The 23746-nt window shown below is 38.2% G+C and overlaps 6 protein-coding genes across 8 annotated transcripts; 5 read left to right on the forward strand and 1 right to left on the reverse strand.

Annotated features, from left to right (window-relative positions):
• Window positions 1–107: 107 nt before the first annotated feature.
• Window positions 108–1253, reverse strand: LOC124342362. 2 transcript variants are annotated; one of them, XM_046795330.1, is made up of 4 exons: window positions 1153–1253; window positions 756–1061; window positions 504–671; window positions 108–421 (listed from the first exon to the last, which is right to left on the reverse strand). In XM_046795330.1, exons 2-4 carry the CDS (start codon window positions 1056–1058, stop codon window positions 314–316), a joined length of 579 nt encoding a protein of 192 aa, XP_046651286.1. In that variant the 5' UTR covers window positions 1059–1061; window positions 1153–1253; the 3' UTR covers window positions 108–313. The 2 variants fall into 2 exon arrangements, with proteins under 2 accessions (XP_046651286.1, XP_046651287.1); XM_046795331.1 differs by having other exon boundaries at window positions 1157–1246.
• Window positions 1254–8308: 7055 nt separating this feature from the next.
• Window positions 8309–10862, forward strand: LOC124341906 (glutamate receptor ionotropic, delta-2-like). The gene is made up of 9 exons (XM_046794862.1): window positions 8309–8407; window positions 8607–8713; window positions 8836–8926; window positions 9018–9176; window positions 9303–9471; window positions 9578–9795; window positions 9877–10005; window positions 10173–10321; window positions 10436–10862. The coding sequence occupies exons 5-9, from the start codon at window positions 9420–9422 to the stop codon at window positions 10674–10676; spliced, it is 789 nt and encodes a 262-aa protein (XP_046650818.1). The 5' UTR covers window positions 8309–8407; window positions 8607–8713; window positions 8836–8926; window positions 9018–9176; window positions 9303–9419; the 3' UTR covers window positions 10677–10862.
• A 1591-nt stretch (window positions 10863–12453) lies between these two features.
• LOC124342186 (glutamate receptor ionotropic, delta-2-like) lies at window positions 12454–14347 on the forward strand. The gene is made up of 7 exons (XM_046795149.1): window positions 12454–12595; window positions 12698–12804; window positions 12902–12992; window positions 13079–13237; window positions 13331–13487; window positions 13854–14071; window positions 14189–14347. Exons 1-7 carry the CDS (start codon window positions 12467–12469, stop codon window positions 14345–14347), a joined length of 1020 nt encoding a protein of 339 aa, XP_046651105.1. The 5' UTR covers window positions 12454–12466.
• A 163-nt stretch (window positions 14348–14510) lies between these two features.
• LOC124341986 lies at window positions 14511–15287 on the forward strand. The gene is made up of 2 exons (XM_046794941.1): window positions 14511–14667; window positions 14755–15287. The coding sequence occupies exons 1-2, from the start codon at window positions 14543–14545 to the stop codon at window positions 15014–15016; spliced, it is 387 nt and encodes a 128-aa protein (XP_046650897.1). The 5' UTR covers window positions 14511–14542; the 3' UTR covers window positions 15017–15287.
• Window positions 15288–18286: 2999 nt separating this feature from the next.
• Window positions 18287–19972, forward strand: LOC124341943 (protein lifeguard 1-like). Of its 2 annotated transcripts, XM_046794906.1 has the most exons (5): window positions 18290–18493; window positions 18696–18702; window positions 18835–18967; window positions 19051–19312; window positions 19403–19972. In XM_046794906.1, the coding sequence occupies exons 3-5, from the start codon at window positions 18870–18872 to the stop codon at window positions 19778–19780; spliced, it is 738 nt and encodes a 245-aa protein (XP_046650862.1). In that variant the 5' UTR covers window positions 18290–18493; window positions 18696–18702; window positions 18835–18869; the 3' UTR covers window positions 19781–19972. The 2 variants fall into 2 exon arrangements, with proteins under 2 accessions (XP_046650860.1, XP_046650862.1); XM_046794904.1 differs by having other exon boundaries at window positions 18287–18702.
• Window positions 19973–20879: 907 nt separating this feature from the next.
• LOC124342187 (glutamate receptor ionotropic, kainate glr-3-like) lies at window positions 20880–23316 on the forward strand. Its single transcript, XM_046795150.1, has 9 exons — window positions 20880–21058; window positions 21147–21253; window positions 21382–21466; window positions 21541–21702; window positions 21794–22004; window positions 22258–22475; window positions 22557–22679; window positions 22835–22986; window positions 23067–23316. Exons 1-9 carry the CDS (start codon window positions 20894–20896, stop codon window positions 23314–23316), a joined length of 1473 nt encoding a protein of 490 aa, XP_046651106.1. The 5' UTR covers window positions 20880–20893.
• The last annotated feature ends 430 nt before the right edge of the window (window positions 23317–23746 follow it).

Raw genomic sequence — 23746 nt, forward strand, 5'->3', positions numbered from 1 at the left:
ATTAAAAATTGATCAAAAATAGAAAGGTTCATTCGATTAAATTAATAAAACACAAGATTTTTATTTCTATTATAAGATTACCATTTTTAATTTATCAGTATTTTTTAAAATTCTCAATCAATATGCAGCATATATTTGCATTTACTTTCACAGATAGATAGAAGTAGCACAGGATGGAAGAAATAAATCAGATCTAGCCTAGTTAAGCCCCAATCAACCCCCAATTTAACCCATTGATGCATATCGTTATTTCCTGTTGGCCCTGCAAAGGCCATATACGTTAATACGTAGCTTGATCTACTCGTTAAACACTTCACTGAGCGATGAATGTCACGTAGGAAGCGCCTGACGTATCTGGGTCATGAGGAATCGACGTGTTATCAGAATCGGCATAAGTCCAGACGACTAACATTGGCCCAGGCTTGTTTTTAAACGAGGACGAAATAGTGAATCGTTAGCATAGAATATTGAACTGTTGATTTTTAAAATAACAATAATTTTACCCTGATGACAACATCTTGCGAATCTCCGGTGTCGATGTTGCGTCGGAAGCGAATAATGCTCCATGGTTCTTCGTAAGTTGCACTCACCAAAACGACGTTGACATTATCATCAAATTCACCGCCCCCCGGTTTGATTTCCGATGCAACACTAATATCGAGCCATCTGTCCTGTTTGGCGAGAAAAGGCAACAATTAATACTAACAATTTATTAAATCTGGACCAGAATATTCATTAAACAAAAAGACACTTACTTCAATGTAACCCAGACCGAGTTCGTCATTGTATCCACCAATAACTCCGTCGCCAATGGCTCCTGGTTGACCAATGCCATTTCCAAATACAAAACCCATCCAACCGGTACAGTTGGTTTGTAGTTCCATCTCGATTTCGCTTGTTTCGTTGATGATCGTCCAGCGCAGAATCATTGGTCCATCAGGGTCTAGTACTTGCTCGTTCTCCATAATAACATCGCCGAGTTTGTTGTGCGCTAGCAGAGCGGAACAAGTTCCAATAATGGCAACTGCCATCAAACCAAAGGTGCAGAATAACTTCATTTTCTGTTGGACACAAAATTGAACAATCAGTCCAACAACCGATGAAACTTAGGTATATGTAAATGAAAACGTAAAAAAATTAATGGTGTATTACCTACTTTATTTTTGAATAGAGAGGAGTGTTTCAGGTGAAGATCAAGTCGGATCAAGTCAGCTGGCACTCGAATGTTGATGATATTCCACTTCAATCCCGGCTCTTATATAGGTCTCATTATCATTCCAAAATCTCGCCGTATTATTAATGTTTATTGTTTATATCTGAAAGACGAACATATGGTATGATGTACTTTGTCATGCGGAAATATTGTTTCACCTAATTATTAAGGTATTAATCAACAGATAAAGCAATGCTGAAGTACGTTGCCTATACTATTTGTTTTGATTTCATTTACATTGCGCAACAGATTTTCTACACTCTGCGCTCCAGTAATTAATCAGCTTAGTGATAACGTGTAATGTTGAATCACACAGAACAAATACTGTAGGTTGTTGAGTCAACTAACAGTTGGAGAAAAGGGAGGAGACTTTGTAATGTGAGTAACAGTTTTGTCACCTCCGTTCTATCATGTAGGATCGCTCCCATGATTCATAAATGAATAAAGCTAAGCAAAAGAAGATTTGGAAATGTTGATTATGTCCTGAATAGATGCCCTTTGGTCTCAACTTAATAAATAATAACAGATGTAGATCTAGTGATTCTAAAATTTGTAGAGACAAGTGGCTACCGATAGAAGCACATAACAACCTGCTTCAGAAATCTATTTTATAAGATTTTAATTCCATATCCATGGATTTTGGATTTTAAGTTTCTTCATCACAACAGTCGTTGATAAATCCAGAGTCAACACAAGGACAAACTTTTCAGCCTAGCAACGTACTCCATGACAAATAATTAATATCACAGCTCGAGTCATAGTCATATTTTGGCTTTCACTTTCAGCTAGTGTTCGATGCTGAATAGTATTAAGAGACGCTCGTTGAGCTACGAGCGGCTAACGGTGTTTTTACGCGCTTATGCCATAAGTTTAAAAGTTGTTTGTTACCGTTAGTTAGTCATGTTTCTTGTTGGTTTTAACTGCTAGTTGAAAATTAGAAAAATCTGATATTATTAGGTCCAACTATAAGAGCGGGGATTTCCCTTCAAACATCACATAGCTACAGTTTTTGCTCCAGGACATAGCATTCTCTATACAAGAATTCAAAAATGTTTGTCAGTTATACGTTGTATTGTTTCGCGTGATGCTAATTTATTTTAACGGCAACAATAAATGCACAGGAAAGTTGAAAAGTGAGCACCTTTTCGTATCGACCCAAAAGGCCAGTCCCATGCATTCTTGGGTAAAAAATAAAGCGGGGTGTTTGAATCATAGAAAACCTGTTTTGAAGTTTTCCCTTTTGAAATTCTTTGCTATAGTTGTATATGTTGTAGAGGGCACGCACGTACGCCAAACTAGAAAAAAAAAACCAAGAATGGCGACTGAATATTTCATTGTTCTGTATGCACATAACGGGAACATAACGGGATTTGAGTTAAAAGTTCAAGATTGACTGACGTCAGCAACCTGTTTTGGCAACAAACTGCCAAAAGAAAGTTCCGCAGTTTAACATATATGCACATCATCTCCCTTTTTAAACCTGCTGGCAGATATTTAACTTTTACTTTGCTCTGCTGAGGTCAATGAACGAAAGCAAATAAGCATTTCAACATGTGACATTTGTTTAGTGACACAGCAAAGTCGGGATGATATTTTTATTGGTGAGGTGGTGATTTGGTCATTTTCGCACCTGTACGAAAACTAGCTATACTACACGAAACAGAAATTATTTTCAAACTTTCTACGAACACTCGAGACTACCAGAAATATCTTTACTCCGATTTGGTATAAGGCGGATATGGCACCGCGGCATAATTCTGTGTGTTCCCTCTTTTATGTTATATTAGCTGATGCTGACGGTTAGGTATAAATACCCCAAGTCTCCCATGACTGCGTTGGAAAAAGTGGTATCTCATGACCTTCTCCTGACAAATCTGGAGCAATCAAGAGGATTATTGAATTGAAGTTGTTTCCCGGTTTTTTGTTTCGAAACAAATCAAGTCCATTAATTAAACCTGAAAATTTGAAATTCTTTACCCGGAAAATGTATCGTTTTAATACTTATTACTTGTGATATTCTATAAAAAAAATATTAACGCGATAATAAAGGAACTCATCCTAATTTTAATTTCGTCGAGCAAATTATTCGCGGCGTTTGCCCAATCGACTTACAAGATGTCGCTTTTTTGTTTTTTCGTTATCCATATTGGAATATCGTTTTGGCTATGAATACCAAATGGGCTGCATATGATCCTAAATTTATTATTCAATTTCAAATTTTGATTGAAAAATGTTCGAAATAATTAATTGCATCCGTTTAAAAGCTTTTCGATATTAAGAAAAATTTCCTTCCTTACTTAAACGCCATTTAAAGTCGTCCAGTCCTCTTTGCCAACGCCCTCCGAGCCACCATAGTCTATAAGTATCGGACAAACGAACCCCGAAAGTCATTACGTTTGATCAACAAACAAACAACTCCAAACCTTGAATCGAAATGGCTGTCGAACTAATCGCAACGCATTTCAATCAGCTCCCAATCGCTATGAGTTTTTTCCTGGATTCCATTTCCACCCTGGGATCCCTTGTCATCGGGATAGCTTCTCTGTTTTCCCTGCTCGTCATCCTGTTGTGTCGTCCGGCATGGACTTACCTTTTCAGCCGACCTGACAGCACCAAACTGCGTCTCCGAGGATTGCCAACTAATGCGGAACCGGATCAAAGCATCGAATCCACAATGGATGCCCTGATGGCCAAAGGTTTCGGCGATCCTGGCGCCCCCCGTCTCATTTCCCGATTGGAATGGCGCAACCAAATGAACCGCTTCATGGAAATGTTACCGTCGGAGAATGAGGAAGTATTGGACAGGGTGGTCAATCACATCCAAGTGCTTTTGAGCCACCACCAGATGGACCAACCGGAAGTGGAGAAGGATTTAGTTCGCGTTATCTACGACAAAGCAGTTGGAGATCCGACCAATTCGCATCTGTACGTCCGTCTGTGCCAAAAACTGACGGAGAGTCAAATCAATTGGACGCTGGACTTCATCGGGCGACTGTTCCAGCTGGTCGTCGACGAATTCAACCGACCGCTGGTACTGGAGAACATTGGCCCATTGAGGACGAGCAATAAAACCAACGTCGTCAAACTGATGGCCGCCATTTTCAAGCGGAAGATTCCCCGAGTGCCGGACGAGTGGATCACCGACTGCGTCAATTGTTTGATCCAGCGCCAGGCGGCTAATCTGGACAATTCGACCCAGGAGCTCTGTCTCTTCTTGAAAACGATCCTGATCAGCGAATCCGACCACGATTGCAATAATCTACTACCCTCGCAACAAAATCTGCTACTGCCCTGCATTGAAGCCTTGCAACGAGCCATCCTCAACCGGAAGTTGACTACTGAGGATGTATTGGAGTCGTCTGACAGCAGCTCATCAGAGTCGGAAACGGACAGCGAATCTGAAACCGAGTCGGAACCGGATCCAGAAATAAAGACAGTGATGCGGAATAAGGTTGGAAACCGGAAAGAATAAAAAACGCTGCGCGGCTGATCAATGTTTTTCAGATTAAAATTTCATTCGTGTCATGTAATTCCTAATGATAACTTCAGGATAATAAAATAATTTGGATTCTAAACTTTGCTTCTTTTTCATCCATTTGTTGATAATCACAGTTCACATGGCCAGCACAATTACCTTAACTAATAAAAGCTATGGTATATAACGTTTCAAGTGAATGTCAAACAATACTACCTGCCAAAAACCTGTTCCGTGCGGAAGAAAATCACGTGATAGATCGGAGAAATTGTTAATCAGAAGACCTAATATAATCGTCTTAGGATGATTCAAGGGATTCAACGGAAGTGGATGGAAGTAAATGTTTCAAGTTTCGCTCTCTGTCGCTTCAGTCCAAATATTTTTTTAGTCAAAAGTTGATGGAAACTGTACTTGATCAATCATGTGGTATTGATTTTTGAGGCTCATTTAAGCGGGTCTGCGTAAATCTTTTTGAACAATTTGTTCCTAAGATGAAATTTTAGTTTTGCAAAAGCTGAGCACTATACATTTTCTTTGAACGATTGGCCATTTTTCGCACAAACTTCTATTCCCTTCTATTTAAAAACAACTGAGCGCGTTTTTCACTTTCGAATTGTTTGATTTTATTGTATAAGATTATCAAAATAAAAACCAAAACAGAGAATTTTTTTTGTCGGTACATTGGTTAATACAAAAGAGTGCTGGGTTTTGATTGACTGGAAGTTTTTTCTCGTTTGTGCCCGGGGCGTATTACAAAGTCGGATTGAATTCAACATCACCTGTTATAGGTAGAATATCAAGTGAAACGCTTAATCCTAGTGATGGCCCTTAGCTTTGATGCCTTTGTGAGCTTTTGGGGCTTTAGGGACATGAGCTTTTGGGGCTTTAGGAACAGCGTGAGCTTTAGGGGCTGCCTTCGCCTTGTGAGCCTTGTGTCCGGACTCGGATGTGTGCAAATCGCCGGCGACCAGTGACGCCGTTTCGCCCTTCTCGCCACTCAACGGAACCGCGGAGACCATGGCGACGACGGCAAAGAGAGCGAACAGCTATTATATAGAATAGCGATCGGAGGAGCATACAAATGAATTCAATAAAACAAAAATGGTCAACGTAACCGAATAATCGAATAATAGTAATACAACAGTTTAAAATTAAAAGTTATAATATTAGATATTTAACTTACCAAAAATACGAGCTTCATTTTGTGTTGAGCTGGCTTGTTGGACTTTAGGATGCAAAGTGTGAGTTCTGGTTGCGTTGCCGACCGTTTTTATACTGCGGTTCTGCCTATGTACATGCCAGCAGCAGCAGGTGTACAATATTATATAACGAAACGAAATGCGCATTTTCGTTTTTTTTTTTTTTTTTCGAACCGCCCAGCATAAGGCCAATGCAAATATATAAGCGTTAAGATTAAGGAAGCCTGCTGCCGCCGCCAACCTTGGGCTTGTTTGTTCTTTCATAGCCGATGGTTTTCGAATTTTTTTCTCTCTCTCTCGGGCGAGACAGTATACGCCGGCAGCTAGCGTGGCTTTTACGCCGTCATCCGGTGCATTACCTTTATCGAGGTAGCAGCTCACCAGGAATTCTCAAAATATTTATTTTATCTATACTACCAAAACCATATAAAGATAAAAATTTCAACAAGTAAATGAACTCTCGAGTTTGCCTATATGTCTATCTATGTCCCACAAGGCTCAATTCTCAAGGTTCGAAGACTTCTTTATATAACTGCATAGCTATTTTATGCTGACTATATTGTTTAAACGGTGTTTCTACTCAGAATATAAGACTCTGCTATAAATTAAAAGAAAAGCTCGGTATGTGAAATGGTAATGCGAGGGTGCACTGCCATTTATTTTTGAAAAGCCGTCAGCTGGAATGCTCAAGTAGCTCAGACATAGATGATTCTCGTATTTTGACCATCTGTTTTCATTATTTATGTGGAAAAAAAATCTCTTCACGGTGAGACGGTCGGTGAAACCGTTGGTATTATTATCCGCATCTTATTGTTCGTTCCTTTTGGGCAACATTTCTCGTTACGTAATCTTAGCATCTAGAAACAATAAGAGAGAAAACGACGGGTAAGGGTAATTATGCGCACTTGTTTTCTGCGGTTGGAATATTAATGGTGGTCACTGTTGATGTTTCGCTTTCCACAAAATCGGAAATATATAAATTCACCGCGAGGAGCGCAATGTTGGATACACAAGGTGTTGTCGATTTCTTATAGATGGATCGCACGACGTTTCTTCTCATTTCCCGGGGCAAGGTTTTTCTAGAAAAGTGTTCGCCTATTCGTTTCAATGTCACGATGAATTTCCGTGTTTTTTCTTTCTTCCCTGCTGGTGCTCGCACGAATATGGCGGGGTACAGATAGGCCAATTTCGTCTACATAATTTCAAATTCAACAAACGATTCTATACGAAATTTTATATTTTTACAGATAAAACCGACCAAGGCCAACCTTTTGGAGCTCTCGCGTTGAGAAAACGAAGGTTTATTTCTTTTCTTTCTGCGCCAGGGAGGTCGACGCAGCAATTTCCAAAAGGTCTAAACACTTATTAATATATATTATAATTAATGGTCCTCGCGGTCTTCCTTGAACAAAACCAGCAGAGCGAGAATGACTTTCAGACAATAGTTACCGCAAAACACATTTGAGTCTCTTTTCTCAAAGGAAAATTTACATGCTGAAGCTCGTGGGATAGAATAGAAGAATTAGATTTTTTTTATCCGTGTCATCCACTCGTGATCTCATCTTTACAAGAAAAGTATAGATAGAAGAAATAGTTGGCGATGCACAGTCGGTCACCTTCGTTTGCTATTACGTTACACAGCAGCTAAAAGTCTATTAAATTGGCGTTCAGTTTGTTGAGAATCCAGATTTTAAGCGTTGCAGTAAGTCAACAAGAAAGTGATGCGAGGATGATGACAAGCAAATTTCCATATCATCTACTAGATATTGCATAGCTTTGTATTCGGCTTTGTAGGTTTATTAAATCAAATTGGCCGTGCAGAAAATCGAACATAACCTATCATACACAATAGTCTATTATTCGAACAAAGACATAATAGAATGACTGTTAATCAGAAATGATGATTAGCCACGCGCACTTGTATCGCCTTTGTATGAAGCATAGGGCTAGCGCTAGCTAGGCTATACTCTAAATATCGATCCCATTAAAATAAACCGGTATAGGCTATCGTAGACATGAAATTGCTGGAAGTAGCCTATAGCACAAAAGCAATCTTATTGGTCTTCTATATTATACAATACTGATGAGCGTGTACTTTATAGCCAGTTTGAATCTTCTCCCTGGGATATTCGGCAGTCAAATTCAGTTTCAGTCTTTTCTCTGGCTGCCATATCTATAGGATAAACTTCCTTTAACAAAGACAAATTGCACAAAAGCTACAACAGTATTGAATTTTACCAACAATGATTGAGAGTAGAGCAAATTGGCTTCGATGGCCTGCATATATTCGACACAGCTTGGCAGCGCATATCAAGCTAGGATATAAATGCGAAAGGACCGCATACCTACTTCTAGCATATTACTACTTCAGTCAGGAATATGAAGCTGACGAAACCGTTCAGTGTTGGGACGGTAGTAATCCTAATACTCTTGGCGTTGCTAGTTTTTTTTGCAAACGTAAGTTCTTGTAGTAAATTGGGAAATTTGCAGGGAAAGAAACTGAGAGTCGTCACAGGTCATGTAAGTAGTCTACTCCACTACTAAATTCTGTGTAATTTTTTATCTAATATTTACACTATACGCTGCGCGCGCAATTGGAATTTTTTTTTCTTCCAAAAATTTTAAACTCATTTATTTCTTATTTGTGTATGCTATATTGTTTAAAATATGAACTTTAAACGGAAATAATTAATTAATAGCCTTATTATTTAACATATAGTTTCCTCCCGTAATTTCCGTTTTACGGAACTCTACCGGCCACGTCGTTGGATATGCAGATCTTCTTTATCAGCAGCTGCTTTACTTATCAAAGAGTTTAAATTTCACGTAATGAGTATTTTTTTTTCATATTCTGACGCGTCCTGTTGGCGATATTATTGAGACCAATGGGGGAAATGCGAAAACAAATTGGCGTTTGAATGATGAATCGAAAACTTTGCATTTTGTAGTTTTGATATATTCCCCTCGAAGGAGAACACCAACGGAGTCAAGCTGAGCAACGGAACTTGGAACGGCATAATTGGCTATCTCTTGCGAGATGTATGTATATTATATTATAGCGAGCACTCTAGAAAGTGATTAGGAAATTGTTATGTTCCAAATGTTATTTGGTGTAAAAATTTCTATATAGGAAGCTGATTTGGGTTTAGTACCATTTGCCATTACCCTAGAACGCTACGAGGCTATTGAGTTTAGTGGAAGAGTGGGAGGAGACAACACGGCAATCCTGGTCAGATATCCGGAGCCAAGTATTTCCTTCACTGGCGCATTTGACGTATTCCCCACCGGAGTAATTAATAAGCTTTAATCTTTATAATATTACAAGATAAAATATATGAAAAATTTGTGACACTCAAAATGAACCGTACATATATAATCGTTTGTCAATTTCTAATAAAATTCCGCGCTTCTATAGATTTGGATCGGTTGGATCATTTCTTGGGTAGCGGTTGTTGTAGTTTCTGTCGCTGTGACTTACGTGACAAAATATTTACGCTCTGGCCGTTCTGATGGCGCTGGCGAGCAGACCGCAATGCAAGCCAGAAAGGTTGCATGGTATTTGTTTGGTACCATCGTTTCCCAAGGTTCGAATTTATTTTTCAACAGTATATCGTCATTACTCATTAGCTACAAACATACAGTGATTTATTTTACACCAATATGATCAATATTGGGTTTTCCAAATAATAGGGCTCCGCTTTCCATCAAGTTATGTGTCGCAGAGACTCTTGGCTGCGGCTTGGTGCCTCATAGCTTTTGTGTTTGTCAACGTCTATTGTTCCACGCTGACCTCTTACATGTCGGTGACTTACCAAAGACCCACAATCAATTCTGTTCGTGACTTGGCGTTCACACCGTCATACAAGGCGACTGTCATAGCTGGTTCCATTCAAGATATTGATTTACAGGTGAAGATATTTTATTTGTCTGCTTCTCGAAATACAATGATGTATTGTGTTGTTGTTTTGTTTTATACCTTTACTTTGCAGCGATCGCGTAATGAGATTCTGAAAATAATTGCCGAAAGAGTTGAAAAATGTTCAGCCGATTGCAAAAAATTCAACTTAATTGATTTGGCCACAACAGTATTGGAGAAAGACAATTACGTTTCAATATTGGTAAGCAGCAAGTCTTTATTTGTCAAAACATTTTCTTTATTCGTATTATACATAGTACTATATACGTAAAAGATAAATCTTATAAAAATTTATAAAAAGGTTGAAAATGAATTAAGAAGTAATTGTCGAGAATCAATATTATTAATCTCTTACACGTATTTTTTCAGCCTTATACAGTCGGCATACTGCTTTTGAAAAATTACAACTCCGAAAGAACACAATGCCGTCTGGCCTTGGCTTACGAGAAAATGTCGTGGAAGCCCATGTTCTATGGAGTCCCGAAATCTAGTCCTTACATAGAGGAAATTAACCAAGGGTAACCGTACAATATTATTCAAACTGATGGGTCTATATTTTTTTTTAAATAACTATCTTCAAGTTATTGTTATAGTATACCTACTGACAAATGACAATCGTTAATTATGTATAGATCCCTAAGATTTATAGATAGTGGACTGCGTGACTATTGGTACAGAAATGAGGAAAAATTGCCGGCGCAATGTCAACTGAACTACAACAGCAAGGGCGTCGCGTCCAAGAGATCCAGCAGCCGAATCAAACTTGAGCAGTTTTATCTGCCATTCCTCATTCTTTTCGCTGGCTATTTGTTGGCACTTGCGCAATTCTGCCGCGAACAAATTGGGCGTTGCCTCTCGACGAAGAAAATTTAAAACTCGTTATTTTGAATGTAAAGAATAAAGAGGAAACACTGAGCGCACGAAATTATGATGGGCGAAATATTGCCTTGGCGCTATATTACCTTAATGCCAAAAGTCAAGTCATAAACATAGTTTAGATGGCGATTTAAAAGTATACTTTTTTAAAAATCGATTTTCTATAGAAAATAATTTAAAAAATTTTCTAGGATGATCAGCACCGACGATCAGAATGATATAATTATATATATGAATAAGTCTCTGATCGATCCCGTAATATATTCTTAGCCTACTTGTAGAGCAACGATTGTTGGGCTGTAATCGATGTCTCTGTTATTCGTCGTTCAATCTGAATAAAAATTCATAAATTCACAAAATCCACCGCAATCCGCACAGCATTATTGCTACGTTGAATTCAAATTATATGTTGAACAAATTATTGAATTGGTGGCGTCACAAAAGCGCCATTTCCATTCTGTTTAATAAATTAATAAGAAATGTCATAAAAACACCCAAAACGAACAAATAACAGGCCTGGTATCCCGAATAAGCTATCATCAAGTTAAATCAACGCGTGTTGGGCGTGATTGATTTGTCATGCTTAATATGAGTATATACACTCTCGTCTGTGTTCTTCCTTTTGTCATTTTCACCATGTAAAACTTAACGATCGATCTGACATCGATCCACACAAACTTATGTGGTAGTATAGGATAGACTTTCAACAGAGCTTCAACAGCAGCACTTTTGTATGTTTGTTTAAAATGTTGTTTGTTGCCATATGCGGCATTGCGGCTGATATCCGTGGAACGGGAAAATGGCAGCACAAGGGCCATATATTGTGTCTTTGATTTCTTTTGAATTCTATTCTATAGCCTATGCGACTCGAGTCGCCACTAGCGGCCTTTGATGGTCGTGAACATTGTGATTCTCACGCAATCCTAGTCCCCGTGCAAGTATTTTCTATAAATTCGAACAAGGAACATTTCATGAAATTGTTTGCCATTTTGTTACCACAGTATAGATACAGATGCAGGTATCCAAGGTAACACAGCAATGAAAAGCCTCAAAGCAACAATCGAAATGGCAAAACATATAATCAACGAAAACTGAATGAAAAGCTTGCATAACCAATGGGTATTTCATCGATAGAGGGCATTGGAAAGCAAGACAATAATAAAGTGCTTCAGCATATCGTGTAGCACTGTCTATATTAGACTGAGGTCCGTGGTCCAAAAATGTAACAGATATCCGCAGATATATGGCATTTGATATACAGCCATTCGGTACAAGCCTAATTAGTAGAACAAAGAACTTATTGCGATTAAATAAATATATCAATTGCAGTTTGTCTTGTTCTTGTGTGCCCGATTTTCTGTGCTCTACCTGATGAGTCCGCACAAATAAAGTGATATGTCGGCAGCAAAAAGACAATGGCATGTATAATTGGTATAATCCAAAGATTATATCGGCTACAAACCTGAGAAAGCGCACAGCATCAGCACAAAAGAAAAAAAAACTCTTGGACCCTTTGTTATAGTCCACCAGCTCATTACGCGAAGTAATTCAATTTCAGTTTTATAGAAGCCCTTTAGAACCATGGACGAAAAGCTATGGCTTTTGATTTTGTCCTATGGTCGATATCCATCGGCGTATACAAACAAAGCGTTTGTTTCACTAGCGTTTGTTTCACTGGATTCAAGCCTTTTCAAAGGATGTCATCACTTTCAGTGAAGAACAGTATATAAATTGGGAAGCATCAGCTGTCTGGAACACTATACACGGTCGAATCTCCGCGGAAGAAGATGACGGCACCCAAAGTTGTGGCCCTTATTCCGTACTTATTATTGGTGTTGGAATCTTTTTTTCACACATGTTATGGTAGTAAATCCAACAGTTTGGCGGGAAAGAACCTAAGGGTAGTCGCAGGTCATGTAAGCTAAACTAAATTCTATGATTTCTTGTGTAGAGTAATTATATAGAACGAGTAAGTGTTTAATTGGAAATGATTAATTGTCTTAAATTTAATTTGCCAGTTCCCACCAGTGGTTTACATTTCACTGAATTCATCTGGTCATATTGTTGAACATTCTGGCCTGCTTTCTAACCAATTACTTTATCTATCAGCGAAATTAAACTTCACGTAAGTAATTTTTTTTGTATCCTGAAATACGAAATCCCAATAACAGATGGCGGCCATTTACTGGCGTTTTGAATAAAATAATACGTTTTTCGTATAGTTTCGATATATTTGCTTCGAGAGAGAACACCAACGGAATCAAGCAGAAAAACGGAACTTGGAATGGCGTAATTGGACATATTCTACGAGGGGTATGTGGCAAGCAATTCAGAAATTATTAGAAAATTGATTTTACCCTGAAAATGTATTGTTAACTCTATAAATGTGTCTTCACCAGGAAGCGGATTTGGGTTTGGTACCTGTAGCCATTGACTTAGAACGCTACCAAGCTATCGAGTTTTCTGGAAGCTTGGGGGGAGACGATTCCAGAATCCTAGTTAAATATCCAGAGCCAAGTGTTTCCTTTACTGGGGTGTTTGACGTATTCTCTATTGGAGTAAATTTCTACGCATTAAATTTTTAATTGTCTTTCGACAACTTTCAAACTATAATGAAATTTTTCGTTATGAAATTCGAATGGAATGCTCAGATATGGATCGGATGGATAGTTTCAGGTGTAGTGATCGCTGTCATTTCTATCAGCTTGGCTTACGTGACAAAACACCAAAGTTTTGGCATAGGCGAACATGACGCAATACGAGCAGGAACTTTTGCGTGGTATTTATTTGGTACCATGGTTTCTCAAGGTAGGCCTATAGGGCTCTTTCACATCTGTTTTATTTAGCCGATTTATCTGGCAACGCAGCATGGCTCTAGACTTATTTGAGGGAAGAACGAGGAGAAGAGGGAGAATGGGACGAGTGGGGGAGAAGAGGAAACGTGGGTCCCCTTTTTTTTCGTACGCCCTCCTCCCTCCCACTCGTCCCATTCTCCCTCTTCTCCCCGTTCTTCCCTCAAATAAGTCTAGAGCCATGCTGCGTTGCCAGATAAATCGGCTAAATAAAACAGATGTGAAAGAGCCCTATAGGTTTTTTCGCGTGTATTATTTTTGTTTACACAGGCGATTCATAGGCCTATTACCAGTTTTTTTTTTTTTTTTTTCAACTCACAAGGAGACTACTGTCGCTTTCGCCAATCTTCACAGAAGCTTCTCGCTGCGACGTGGTGTCTGATAGCTTTCGTATTTGTCAACGTCTACAATTCCACTTTGACGTCTTACATGTCGGTTACTTATCAGAGGCCCATAATCAACTCTATGAGTGATTTGGCAGCTAACCCATCTTACAAGATGGCTTGTGTAGCTGGTTCCATCCAATATATTGATTTAACGGTATATAATATAAATTTCTGCTGCATGCATCAGAAGTCTACGATACATAAAGCACACAGTCGTTTAATCTGATTCGAAGCGATAATCCGATATTTTCTACCTGTTTTTTTTTTGTAGCAATCAAATAAAGAGGCCTACAAAATTGTTGCAGACAGAGTAAAAAAATGTTCTTCGGATTGCATAAAATTCTTTAGAACTGATATCGTCAATTCAGTTTTGGAGAAGGAGAACTATGTTGCGTTGTTGGTAATAATCACAGAATGTTATTTGAGATAGAATTAGCCTACAAAGTTGTTAAGCTACTTTTATTAAATTTACGTTTGTCGACAGTCTAAGTGTAGTCTTATTACTTTAATTCTGTAGATTAATCTATTTTCCTCGACAACGAAATTTGAAATTTTATGTTTTTTAATAAAAATATTTTCTTCAAATTTTCTATAGACGACTAGCTCTTGCATATCGTTTTTACAAATGTATAACTCCGAGAGAGTAAAATGTCGCCTCGCCATGGCTTACCAGAAACAGGTTCAGTCGTGGAAGCCGATGTTCTTAGCGGTTCCAAAATCGAGTCCCTACACTGAGGAAATCAATCGAGAGTAGGCCTAATCATTTTGATCTGCTCATTAGATACCTTCAAAGACTGATTTTTGTAGTTGATGATCTATTGGCCTTTATTTATTCAGATCCCTGTGGTTCATTGACGTAGGACTGCGCGTTTATTGGTACGGAAAGCACGAAAAAATTCCAGATCAATGTCGGCTGGACTACAACAGCAAGGGCGTCGCGTCCAAGAGATCTAGCAGCCGAATCAAACTGGAGCAGTTTTATCTACCATTTCTCGTTCTTTTCGGTGGCTATTTGTTGGCTTTCGTGCAGTTCTGTCGCGAAAATCTTAAAAGCAGAGTCGTCCGTCGTAAAGGCACTTCAACTTTGGAGCGGCACTAAAAATGCTGTGCTATATAGTAAATAGTCTAGCCAGTGTTTTTAGTCGCCCGATTTTGAGTCTATCTTCATTTGTGAATTGACGCCTATATAGACATTTAAGTTAGACTGCCACTTATTAATAGCTACTTCAGAAATACTTGCAGAATAGCCTTATAGTATACATAACTACATACATACATGAAATATGTAAAGAGAATCCCAGGAAACGATCCCAACACATCAAATCCCGAATAATGTCTCTTTGGTTTTTTTTTCGTAGTTACACTGAAATTCAAACAACTACACATAGGCCTACCTATAAGCACAGACTGCTATAAGTTAATTAAGTTATTATTGTAAGGCCAACATTTATTTATTAAGTACTATTATTTCTTGCAGCAGCATTTTTTTACCGCAATCTTCTAGAAATAGGTGCGGAATACAAATTTTTCTTCAGCAATTCAACAAATTGCAACTAAGAAAGGAGACGAAGTTCAAAGTTGTATACATAACTTATTCTTATATTCTTTATGACGAGCACAGGTTGAATATGAAGAGTAATAGTAGAGACGAGAGTGCAAGATGTGGCGAAAATTCTGTTAGGGTATAGGACGTCGAGCAATTTGTTCTTGCTGTTCGTTATTGTTAGGTTCAAACCATTTAAAGAAAATCAATGTAATAGTTGTTATAGGTAAAATTTTGTGAAATTGAGAAGGGGAACTAAACTAACCTGTTGTAGTGGTGATTGATGTTCTTGTTACAGTGACGGGTGCTCTTCGTATATTTAAACGGACGGAGTTGATGCTGGACAAGATCTGGACCCAAAGTTCATCATTCATTCCTATATTATTCCCTAGCAATCACTTATTCAGCCCTAGACTCCCGCCGCATGGGGGATAATATAATTATTATTATTATTTTTGTTGTTGTATCATGTGTGTTATTAGTATAAACACTTTAAAATATACTGAATATTAAAATAAATCTACAAAAAAAAAAACACTATTACGTAGTAGATTGCAAATGGAAAAGTTCATGGCAGTGCAAGTAAATTTGGACGTAGAATGATCAGAAATTCAGAATGATGATACATGGACTACCGGTGTTCATTGAAGGTCTACGATCGTCGAGAAACTTGACGTCGCTATATTGGTCTTTAATAGATTTCAACTAACAAAATAGGGATAACAAATAACAGTATCTCAGTCAGTTGCGAGCATGCATAGCTTGGTGATTATATGAGACTGAAATAATTCCCATCACAGGATCCATCATTATTCCCCGCTAACTTGATCGACGTCGCAAAACCGACAAATTATGCCGGGCATTGATCTGGCATTGATACTCGCAGTAGTCAAGGTCACATCTATAGGGACTGAGCGCTGTTGGTTGGACGGCTGATGTGGATCAATGATTTCTAAATTCTAACGGGACGACATTTTAATTATTGCCATAAATTGGCTCGGTCAATAAGAAGACACAATGCTCATCGATCGGTATCATCGATACCAACTACACGCACTTGCATATATTTTCATATCATGCTTAAAAGCCTTTTGTTTCACTCCTGGTAGTATGTTGTAACGTTGGCAAGGACGATGGTCTTGTAACAATAACCCAAGGCTTGCCTCACACAGTCAGAAACAAAAAAATAAAAAAATAAAAAAACAAATATTGAGCATGAAACCAATGCTATAGCTTGCGTTATACTATTTCTCAAACGCCGTTACATCCTTCTACAATCTACATACAGCAGGTTTCGACTAATTTAATTTCTTTTTTGGTCCGATATAATCACTATGTATAATAGTAGTCGTCAGTATATAGTCTGTATGCTATTGAGTTAGAACTCAATATTTATAATACGCAATCTCTCAGACATCATAGGTTAGAACTTAGAATAACGGTTTATTCTATACAGTTCTATATATCTCCTATAAAAAGCCCCAATAGGGGTTGTTCATCTTCATTATTGAACAGACGTACTTGAACCGTTCGTCGACAAAGGCCGGACCGCAATCATGACGCTAAAATTGACCACATCAGTTCTTTTTGTCATGTTAGTTGCTCTAAACTTGTACGGCCCTGCTTCGGCTGATTCACACAACAAGCGTGATGTATCCATACGCCAGCCATTGCTGCTGGGTGGTTACAAATCAGCTATGGTAGACGCCGCTGATGTCAAGAGGATGGCCGCCTTCGCCAACAGCGCTATATCGGCCAGCGACTCCGGACCAGCAGTTCAACTAATCCGGATCAGAAGAGCCTGGAAACAAGTTGTGTCCGGTACCAATTACAAGCTGATTCTGGAGCTGCTCAACACGAACACAGGTCAAGTCTTACTATGTGAGGTGATTGTATTCGATCAGCCGTGGACGAATACTTTGGAGCTTAGGAGTTTCAGATTTTTCTCGAAGAGAGAAAGAAGACAGATTCCGGGCGGATACGTGGTAAGAAATGTCAACGATCCTGATGTCAAGGAGATGGCCGCATTTGCCTCCAGCATCCTGACGGCCAGCAACAGCCATCCGCACTTGTTGGCGTTAATTAAGATTCTGAAGGCCGAATCGCAAGTGGTCGCCGGTACGAACTACAAAATGGCTCTGCTGTTTGCCAATAGACCTCAGCATCACTCGCGTTATTTGCTTCTGTGTGATGTGATTGTCTTTGACCAGCCGTGGACCCACACCCGAAAATTGACCGAGAGTAAATGCCGTCGGGTCAGAAGTTCTGCTGTTAGTCATACGGAATAAAGCGTCTTACGGCTATAACTGCCCAGAAATTTAATATTTGTTTGTTATATTTTAATTTTGACTTTTTAGTTTCACTTTTATTATTTTCTTACGCGAATTATTGTATACGGAATAAACAATACACGCATATGGCATATGGTGATTCTTATATAATGAATATAGGAAGTATAACAAACAAAATAGAAAATAGCATTATGTATTCAATATTTCTTAAATAATAATTAGAATCGTTAAAGTAGTGAATATTGGTACGTAGTATAATAATACTTGAATGCGCCAGCTCGGCCGCTCTCGGCCAAACAAGATAAGAAAATTTATTCTTCCTGATATCAAACCAGCGCTATTGACACACCGGGCTGATGGCTAAAGATCATCAGACAGATTAGAGAGCTCGTTGGTTATTTGCGAGAGATATCAGCTCTTGCTGATGTGAGATAAATGCTGGTTTGGTTGTAGTCATATTACGCCAACGAAAGGTAACATTTTTCGACATGGACGACAGCAACTGTTTCAACCTGCAGTTTGAACTCAACGTTCTTGTCTTTTGCTTTCTTGTAGCCTATATTACGCAATCTTCCTTTTGAAATCACGAAATACTTTAGTTAACCTTATTCCAACACAAACTGATAATTTGAATCAGGTCATATCTACCTCGTCATCATATCCATATCTTTATACCGAATCTCACAAATTCTTATCTTAACGTTTGGGGCTATTTCACTAATGGAAACAACAAGTGATCTACGTGAGTGAGGTTATTCTTTAAAAAAAATTGTGATTCATTTTAGTTTAAAAAAAGTTCTAGATCATTTAAAATTTTATTTCATAAAAGTTTTCCTTTTTGTTTTCTTATCACACAAATCTCGTCAATAATTTGCACTTAAAATTATTGTATAACACACAAAATGACAACTCGACCAAAACAACCAACGTCTTATCCTCATCAGTCAACAGGTGAGCCAAAATCACGAGAGCTAGAAGCAAGACGTGCCTGGGTTTGAGTCCACCGCCTATTTCCAGATTTTTTTCCTTTACATAGACCATCGTTTGTATTCAAATTTTAATTAGTCCATATACTTTTTTCAGACACAATTCATACAGCGCCATCCTCAGATACCAATATGTACGGCGGAATGAATCATTTCGACGAATCGGGTTCGTTCGACGACAGCAGCAGATTTTCTTTTTCTGAAAAATCAATTCGCTTGGCATTCGTCAGGTAGACATTATGAATGAATCGTTTAAATATCATATGTTTTCTGGACAAAAATATTTTCTTTGTATTTTTTATGTATACTTCAGAAAGGTGTACGCGATCCTGATGGCTCAGCTAACTATAACGATGGGATTTATCGCCCTCTTTGTATTCGTTCCTAGCGTTGCTAGCTTTTCTCAGGACCACGGAGAAATTATGTGGATTGCGTTTTCGATGTCCATAGTGTTGCTCATAGTCTTGGCATGCTGCAGCGATTTTCGGCGACGCTTTCCTCTGAATATCATTCTGCTGGGACTTTTTACTATTTGCGAAGGCATAATGCTAGGCGCCATAGCGTCTTTTTATGAAGTAAAATATATCAGCCGTTTATAATTATTAGACGCGTAATTAGCTATAGTAAAGATTACTTTTATTAAAATATTAATCTTTTCCTTGCAGAGTGAAGAAGTGCTGATCGCAGCAGGAATCTGCGCAGCTGTTTGCCTTTCTATCACCATATTCAGTCTACAAACAAAATGGGATATCACGTCCAGTGGAGTCTGCAAAGGGTTCCTCTTTGTTTCACTGATCGTCCTATTGATGTTCGGCATTATGGCCATCTGCATGCAAGACAAAGTCGTCAATTTAGTTTATGCCTCGTTAGGAGCCCTTGTTTTCAGCATCTATCTAGTCTTCGATACCCAGTTGATGCTAGGTGGCAAACACAGGTACTCCATCTCCCCAGAAGAATACGTCTTTGCTGCTCTCAATCTCTACTTGGACATCGTCAACATTTTCATTTACATTTTGGCAATAGTTGGTGGCAGTTCCCGATAGTGTCATACAAACTTTTATTGGGAATAATGGTCACATAAGTCCCGAATTCCCTGAAATTGTCTTGGTGCAGTTATTTTCAATCTTGTTTCCCTTAATCTTTGCGCGATATTATTATCTTGTTACTGAATAAAAATACAATTAATCGTTCACATGTAGAAGCGAAAAATACATATAAAACTAATTAAAATCTAACATTTGGTTTCAGAGTTTTACTTCACCACCATTTTTGGTGGAATGGGAATTCGAACAGCTGATCATTTCTCACGGCCGTGTAGGTTATAGAATTCCGATGTTATATAGCCTATATAGATATTGTTAAAGGCCATCAGAAATTAAAAAAAGACAAGAGGTTGCATTTGAAACCAGCACGTCATATTGGTCTTCTATATTGACTTATTGTTGATTCAGGGAAATTGTAACGCATATCGATACCAGCCGGGACGTGTATAGGTGTAACGCACATGTGCATGAGTATTCGGAGTAGTTGTTCGTTCGTGCTGATGTATCAAATGCTCATTAATACTTTGACAAAAATTATTTTCTGGAAATTGCATTTGATGTTCGTGATAGGAAACACTCACACAGATAGTAGGATTTCCGTGTGAAACACTGAGATAGTAAACAGTAAACACGGAGAAATAAGCGAGCAACCTCCTGATCCTTATAGTTTATGGCCATAACGCAGGTTTGCTTTGTGAATCTTTAACTCATGACCGCTCATCACGCGATAATCGATCATATATATACTTATTTTCAGATGTAAATGTGCCCGCATTTCTATGGTGAGAAATGGCCTGCTGAAAAATTCCCATCACCAGCAGTTGCCATTTTAAAATAGTAATGAAGAGAAAGAGCCACCTTACACAGGTACAGATTTTCCGACAAACGCAAAACATATGTAACATGCTACATTTCATGACATATAAGCAAGCCGTTGCTAAGATACAAACCGAAAATACAAGAATTAACACTTCGTGACCATTCCAATTTCTTATCCAAGTCCAGGAAAACTCAGTCATATATAAATGAAGGAGCTCATTCTTCACTGGTGCATTTGCCGATCATCTGCTCTGTCAACTCAAGATAATTTGCGTTGAAATATTCATTTTTTACATGATGCATTGGAATCGAGCTCCAAAAATCAGCTTGAAAATTGCTCATGGCACCTTATTGCCATCATCAATCGTGATTTTACTTTTATTTCTAACGAGCTTTGCTACGTCTTTGCCACCGCGCGTCGATTTTGGCGGCGAGAACTTTAATTTTCTCGTTTTTCCGGTAAATAATTTTAAATTGATTTTTAAAAATGATTCGTTTTTCCTTAACATTTGTTTGACTCATATTCCACGTGATGTATACGCCTCAGAATCCACCCTTTGATGTGTTCGTTCGAGGACCGAATAATACTGTTGCTTCATTCACCGGTGTAGCACTTAACATTTTACAATGGATAGCAACCAAATATAACTTCAAGTAGGATAACGTCATATTTGCATACGCTTGATTTTGTCGAGTTTTTTTTCAGATTACATGACTTCGTTGATATAAAGAAGTCTATCAAAAATTTGCCTGTATACATTTGTAACACAATAATATTTTAGGTACACATTGGTGCCAGTAAATGAATCTCTTGTCGAGCGGTATGGTATGCACGAAGCAGCTTTTTACCAACTCATCAACGAAAAAGTATAAACCTCAAGAATTACGGTTTTAATTAACAATAAATTGGTTGCTGGGTAACTGAAAGAATTTTGGAGTAGAAAATCGACGGAATCCCTTGCGCCTTTTTCTTGACTCAGGATCGGATAAATAGGATGGACTATACAAGTTACTTCGTATGGGTCGACGGGCTGAGTCTTATTGTGCCGAAACCAGGAGAACAAAGTCGACTGTTCGCCTTTATTGGTCCGTTCCAACCTTCTGTGAGTGCCGTGTTGTAAAGATTAACGTGATAGAATATAGTACGCCGAAATCACCAGTTTTAATGAATTTGTTCTGTTAATAATTTTATAGGTTTGGTTTTGGATTCTGGTGACCATTATTTTTGTAGTTGGAGTGATGACCTTTTTTACATGGTTCTACTTTAATCCGCTTCTTACAAACGCTAAAAACGTGTACATCATGAATAGGGAAGAGCGTGACTCATCAAAACCAAGTCAACCAACAGTGTATTCCTCATTGAGTTCTAACATGATTTACATTGTCAACATTATGACAAATCAAGGTAAAATTACTGTTTTTCCAAATATTTTTTCTTAAAGCTGTATGTACTATATGCCTCAATTTCTACGGCATTCTGCATAACAATTTGAATAAGGATTTTTTTTAAATATTAAACCACCTTTAGTTACTTGTCAAATAGGTCTGTAATTCTATTTGACATTGACAGCATATACTTACATATTACTTAATCAGCCGCTAGATCATTTTTGATTTAGATCATTTGAGCACGGTAGGACTTACTTTCTTCTTTTTAGGTTGCAGAGAAGCGTTCGACCGAAATTCGTATCGCATTCTGGCTGGATTTTGGCTATTGGGTGCCATGGTTTTGGTTAATTCCTATTCGGGTATTGTCATTTCATCGCTGACAGTTCCAAAGATGATGCCTCCCATAGAAACGCTGGAAGACTTGGCTGTTAGTAAAGATGTTGAGATCATTGTTCGACACGACACTTTGATAGGAGAGCAAATATTGGTTAGTGAGAAACGAAACAAAGCTATAATATAAAGGAAGCGAAACTCGACCACTAATCATTGAATACGTTCATCTTTAAAGCAAGCAAGAACTGGAGTGTATAAAACTCTTGGAGATCAAGCTCGTAAATATCCTGGTCATATTCTTGGCGATCCCTTTAAAGTAAGCGCTATGTTGGAGACCGGCAGATATGCGTATCCTTTTGTAAGTACCCATCAAATAATTATATAACAGTACCACTATATAACAGCTGTATCATACTATTTTTTGGGTTGTTTCTTTGTGTGGGTAGCTTACTGGTACAGCAGCTACAACAATAACCGTTTTTTTTTCAATCGCAACAATCTGATTTGTTCTAGATCCAAGCTTTCAACTCTTGGTTTGTGGCGCAACAATACAAAAAGGTAGGGCAGTGTCGATTTCACGCTACCAAGCCGCTGCCGGTGCCACTCGGTTATTATTCTTGGCTCGTCAAAAAGGGAAATCCGAACGCTCGCCTATTTGATCCAGGGTACAGTTCAAAGAAACTGTGATGCGTTTAATTATGTGGCATTATATTGTTGTCATCTGTCTTCTTCGAAATTCGTTTAGATTGGTGAAATTGTGGGAGAGTGGCCTTACGTATTTCTGGGGTAATATAGCCATTGGCAAAAACAAAGCAACCGAGTGCTTTCAGAAGAAGCGCCAGAAAAGTTCCGCCCAACAAGTTCCCATTCGCTTAACCGATCTGACGAGTGCCTTTTTAATTCTCGGGATTGGGCTTGGCTTGGCGATCATTGCCTTCGTACATGAGTTAATCAAGTCGAAAATTCACAGTCGTACAAAATTATCGATGATTTAATGGCAGATACGTATAAGCCAATATATTGCTATATATAGCGGTTTAGCTTCATATTATCTGTAGGCTATAAATATATAGCTCACGGTCGAGCTATGAATATTGAATAATGTAGCATTTCTTCTAGTTTTTCTTTTCAAACCTGCAATCGAATTTTACTTTCGTGACTTTCGTAGTGATGTGGTTGAGGGTGGAAGTTTTTAACTCACCATCAGCATATACTTTGTTTTTTAATATTTTCTGTTTTGTTATTTGTTAATCTAATATACTTAGAACTTCGGAGAAACTAATCTGTAGTTTGAACACGCCAATTTTGTCTGTATGTTATTCGTTCAAATTCTTGTATTTGCTTAATTTCTTTAATCCATATTATACAATATTTTACGTGTGTCAATTTTTTGTGTTTAATTTTATTAGTCACATCTTTTCTAAT

This window comes from Daphnia pulicaria, chromosome 6 (genome assembly GCF_021234035.1).
Source record: "Daphnia pulicaria isolate SC F1-1A chromosome 6, SC_F0-13Bv2, whole genome shotgun sequence".
Lineage (NCBI taxonomy): Eukaryota > Metazoa > Arthropoda > Branchiopoda > Diplostraca > Daphniidae > Daphnia > Daphnia pulicaria.

Excerpts from the sequence above, each read along its gene's own strand:
- LOC124342362 (XM_046795330.1), bottom strand. The coding sequence starts at position 1,058 with ATGAAGTTATTCTGCACCTTTGGTTTGATGGCAGTTGCCATTATTGGA. Across the intron at positions 672-755 it reads TCGGTCTGGGTTACATTGAA|GACAGATGGCTCGATATTAG; the intron begins GTAAGTGTCTTT and ends CTCGCCAAACAG. Across the intron at positions 422-503 it reads CGCAAGATGTTGTCATCAGG|CCTGGGCCAATGTTAGTCGT; the intron begins GTAAAATTATTG and ends TTTAAAAACAAG.
- LOC124341906 (XM_046794862.1), top strand. The coding sequence starts at position 9,420 with ATGCAAGCCAGAAAGGTTGCATGGTATTTGTTTGGTACCATCGTTTCC. Across the intron at positions 9,472-9,577 it reads TGGTACCATCGTTTCCCAAG|GGCTCCGCTTTCCATCAAGT; the intron begins GTTCGAATTTAT and ends TCCAAATAATAG. Across the intron at positions 9,796-9,876 it reads TTCAAGATATTGATTTACAG|CGATCGCGTAATGAGATTCT; the intron begins GTGAAGATATTT and ends TTTACTTTGCAG.
- LOC124342186 (XM_046795149.1), top strand. The coding sequence starts at position 12,467 with ATGACGGCACCCAAAGTTGTGGCCCTTATTCCGTACTTATTATTGGTG. Across the intron at positions 12,596-12,697 it reads TAAGGGTAGTCGCAGGTCAT|TTCCCACCAGTGGTTTACAT; the intron begins GTAAGCTAAACT and ends TTAATTTGCCAG. Across the intron at positions 12,993-13,078 it reads TTGGACATATTCTACGAGGG|GAAGCGGATTTGGGTTTGGT; the intron begins GTATGTGGCAAG and ends TGTCTTCACCAG.
- LOC124341986 (XM_046794941.1), top strand. The coding sequence starts at position 14,543 with ATGTATAACTCCGAGAGAGTAAAATGTCGCCTCGCCATGGCTTACCAG. Across the intron at positions 14,668-14,754 it reads ACTGAGGAAATCAATCGAGA|ATCCCTGTGGTTCATTGACG; the intron begins GTAGGCCTAATC and ends TTATTTATTCAG.
- LOC124341943 (XM_046794904.1), top strand. The coding sequence starts at position 18,654 with ATGACAACTCGACCAAAACAACCAACGTCTTATCCTCATCAGTCAACA. Across the intron at positions 18,968-19,050 it reads ATTCGCTTGGCATTCGTCAG|AAAGGTGTACGCGATCCTGA; the intron begins GTAGACATTATG and ends TGTATACTTCAG. Across the intron at positions 19,313-19,402 it reads CCATAGCGTCTTTTTATGAA|AGTGAAGAAGTGCTGATCGC; the intron begins GTAAAATATATC and ends TTTTCCTTGCAG.
- LOC124342187 (XM_046795150.1), top strand. The coding sequence starts at position 20,894 with ATGATGCATTGGAATCGAGCTCCAAAAATCAGCTTGAAAATTGCTCAT. Across the intron at positions 21,059-21,146 it reads TTAATTTTCTCGTTTTTCCG|AATCCACCCTTTGATGTGTT; the intron begins GTAAATAATTTT and ends TATACGCCTCAG. Across the intron at positions 22,005-22,257 it reads CAACATTATGACAAATCAAG|GTTGCAGAGAAGCGTTCGAC; the intron begins GTAAAATTACTG and ends TCTTCTTTTTAG.